The sequence below is a fragment of the Elaeis guineensis genome, chromosome 16 (genome assembly GCF_000442705.2).
Source record: "Elaeis guineensis isolate ETL-2024a chromosome 16, EG11, whole genome shotgun sequence".
Lineage (NCBI taxonomy): Eukaryota > Viridiplantae > Streptophyta > Magnoliopsida > Arecales > Arecaceae > Elaeis > Elaeis guineensis.
In genome coordinates, this window is record NC_026008.2 from 46,388,591 (window position 1) to 46,392,240 (window position 3,650).

At 42.0% G+C, this 3,650-nt stretch overlaps 1 protein-coding gene across 1 annotated transcript in view; it reads left to right on the forward strand.

The window, feature by feature from the left end:
- The window catches only part of LOC140854286 (F-box protein At2g05970-like), a 7,240-nt gene extending 3,869 nt beyond the window's left edge, over positions 1-3,371 (forward strand). Inside the window, exon 3 of the mRNA XM_073249839.1 lies at positions 2,116-3,371. Within this exon, the coding sequence (XP_073105940.1) occupies positions 2,116-3,371 (1,256 nt within the window). The remainder of the gene's footprint in view (positions 1-2,115) is intronic.
- Positions 3,372-3,650: the final 279 nt, after the last annotated feature.

The following is a 3,650-nucleotide window of genomic DNA, read 5'->3' on the forward strand; positions in this document are numbered from 1 at the left end:
AGCGTGCAAGTGTTGCAAACAAAATCGATGATCAGCAGTAGGAATAACACTCTGGAAGGTCTCCATAAGACCCTATAAAAGAATTGAGAAAAAATAAATTACGTATAAAATCAAGTGTATTAGGAGAATTGAATAAGTTTTTTAACAAGACAAACAAACCTTCTGTCTCTCAGACATAAAGGTCCATCCATGCTCTTCTAATGGACCAATATCCTGTAGTAAGAAAGGTTAAAACCAACTCCAGCTATCTTTCATCTCGATCTCTACAATGGCCCATGCAACAGAAAAAATATTTACATTTCCATCCTTCCCCACTACAGCTAGGAGCTGTCATTCAAAAAAGCCCTTCAAGTGGCAACCGTCCAAACTAATGATAGGTCTGTAGTCTTTAATGAAGCCCTGCTTGCATGCTGCAAGACCACAATATATCCTTCCAAAAATGGACTGGCTACTCTCATCATGCCTACTAACATCCAATAACATCGTGCCCCAAAATTAGTTTGTCCGATAATCTGACAGTATTCCCATAAATAATCATATTGCTCCCTGTGGCTGCCCTAAATAATCTCCAATGCTCTGCTTTTGGCCCTATAGCACTGTACCCTCGAAATAGAAATCTTCACGTCCCTCCTAACTTGCTCTCCAAAGCCCTTGACACTCTATTTTATGTCACTTCTAATCTCATCAAAATACTTCTCTACTAGAAAGGTAGATGTGGCGTTATGATTCTCAAATTGCCATCCACAGTTATGAACATATTGGAATGTCCTTATTTGATAGGTAAACTCCCTCTGTACAGGAGAAGCATGAATCCTTCGCCCACATACGAGCTTGCATATAGCAATTATCCAACCGACCTCATTCTTCTTGTACACATAATCAAAATCCTCCTGTCTGCTATAAAGCTGTAACACCTTCCTAAACTGTGTAGCATTCCTAAAAGTCATTCCAACTGAAAGTTTAATATTTCTCTTAACATCTATGGATTTATTGAATTCAGGATATTCAGGATATTTGATTAATAATAAAATATTATTATTTGATTAGTAATTAAATATTATTATTTTATTAATAATTAAATATTATTATCTGATTAGTAATAAAATATTATTATTTGATTAGTAATAAAATATGATTATTAAATTAATAATTAAATATTATTATTTATTGGTAATAAAATATTATTATTTTATTTATGGCTAAATATTATTATTTGATATGCCCATCATAGTTAAAAATTTAAAATTTAAGTTTATTTTTGAATTTAAAATTGAAACCGCATGCTGAACATGCGATTTCAGTGAAATGCATCTTCATGATGCGATTTCATTCTTTTTTTTCATTCCCGCATCTCCATTTTTTTCATTTCCAGATTCGTACCAGGGGACAAGTTAGGGGCACCGGTGCAGGCTTTGCCAGGATTGGGGAAGAAGGGGGGTATCGGGCGATGGGGGGCAGTGGGGTGCAGCATGGGGGGGCGCATGGGGTGTGAGCGCAGGGGTCGGAGGAGGGGATGGGTTGCGGGGGGCGTGTGGTGCGAGTGTAGTGGTCGGGGGAGGGTGGAGAGGGTGGGGGGTTTTATGTTCGCGTGGGATGACAGGGATTGCAGATGAGCAAATTTATTATTATGTAAAATTTTTCTTTTAGTGATAAATATATTTATTGATTTTTAATAAAATATCATATTATTAATACATTAATATATTATTTTATCAATATAACTTTTCTATTACTATATTATTAATATATCACTTTTATTAATTTTAATGCATTAATATTATATTAAAAAATACCTTCTATTTCTATTTCTAATAATGATGATATTATATTATTAATAAAATGATGATATTTTATTATTAATAAAATAAATATATTTTATTATTAAGCAAATAATAATATTTTATTATTAATCAAATAATAATGTTTTATTATTAAGTATTAATCAATAATGGAGTCCCAGTCATAAAAGCCCGGAATCCTAGTCAAAGTCTTTTTGATAATGGAGTCCCAGTCGTGGTCGAAACAGGATTCTGATATCGTATGGTATAAATAGTTGGGTTGGGTAGATAGCTGGGATTCAGAGAGCGAGAGAGAAATATTGATTAGCTGCCATGTCCTGGGCCGGCCTTCTTCCCGAGCTACAGGCTCTCATACTCGGCCGTCTGGAGGTGGCCGACTACCTCCGGTTCGCTGCCGTCTGCCGCTCATGGTGTTCGACGGTGGCCGAGAGGCCTTGCCTGCCGAAGCCGCAGATCCCATGGCTGATGCTTTCCGATAGCACGAGGGATCCCGACACCCGCCGCTTCTTCAGCCAACCGGACCAGAAGATGTACAAAATCCACCTCCCGGAGATCCACGGTCGCTTGTGCATCGGATCCTCCGAGGGGTGGCTGATCACCGTCGACGAGCTCTCGGAGCTGCACGCTCTCAATCCGCTCACCGGGGCATCCTTGGCCCTCCCATCCGTCGCCACGTTCTTCGATGTCGCCGGTGTCGTCCGTGACTCCGACGGCCGCATCACCGACTATGTCATCGGCTATGATAACCTGGGGGAGGTGCCGTATGAAGTGGAGCACATGCGCTCGTACTACCATTTGAAGGCAATCCTCGACCACTCCTCTGCAGCCGTGGCGGTCATCCACGGAGAATTCAACGATCTGTCATTCGCGCACGCTGGGGACGAGTCGTGGACCGCGCTCCAACCACCAGTTCCGCGGATCTTCTGGGACATCATCTTTCGCAAGGGGCTGCTCCACGCTATGGCCATCAGCGGGGCACTCGTAGTTTTCGATCTCGATGCCCCGGGCTCGCCGGTGGTAGTGACATGTGTAGAACGTCCCCATTCGCAAAAGTGGGAGCAGCAGGGCTGCTGCTTCAATCAAAAGTACCTGGTGGAGTCACCGGACGGTAAGGATCTGTTCCAGGTGTGGAGGGACTTGCGGTGGTTACCGGTGGACGGGAATGGCTGGAGGGAGTCCATCCTTCCCGGCGATGCGAGGATGACTGTAGCATTCGCCATCTTCAAGCTCGACGAGAGACGGAACGAGTGGTCCGAGGTCAAAGACCTGGGTGATGTCGCCCTGTTTCTCGGGCTTAACCACTCGATGGCACTGTCCACACGCGAATTCCCCGAGCTTACGAGCAGCAGCATCTATTTCACCGATGACTACAACAGAGATGGGTACGAAATGGATCAGCAAGTCATCCATGATATCGGAGTGTTCAATTTGACAGATGGAAGTTTCCAGCCCTATGATTTTCACTCGATCGATTCTGAGTGGAATTGGCCACCACAGATCTGGTTCACGCCGCTCCTTTCTCAAGCATGCCCACTGCAAGTTCCAAGCCATGATGGAGGCTCTACTCGATGATCCAGATGGCATGGTTAACCAATACGTTTATGCAAGCTTATATTCGTTGCCTCCAATTTTATTAGGGTTTCTATTTATCATTAATTTTAATAGCGTTACTAGTCAGATTCTTGTTAAACTAGATTACATCTTTGATTCCACATATTAGACCCTTTTTAGTGAAAAGGTAATGATATTTTTGTCTTTTTCTCAAAGAGAAAATGTATGGTTTTATATCGGGCAAAAGAGAGTTATATAAATTGTGATAGGAAGAATTTTGTTGGGACCGCTTTGCAAGGG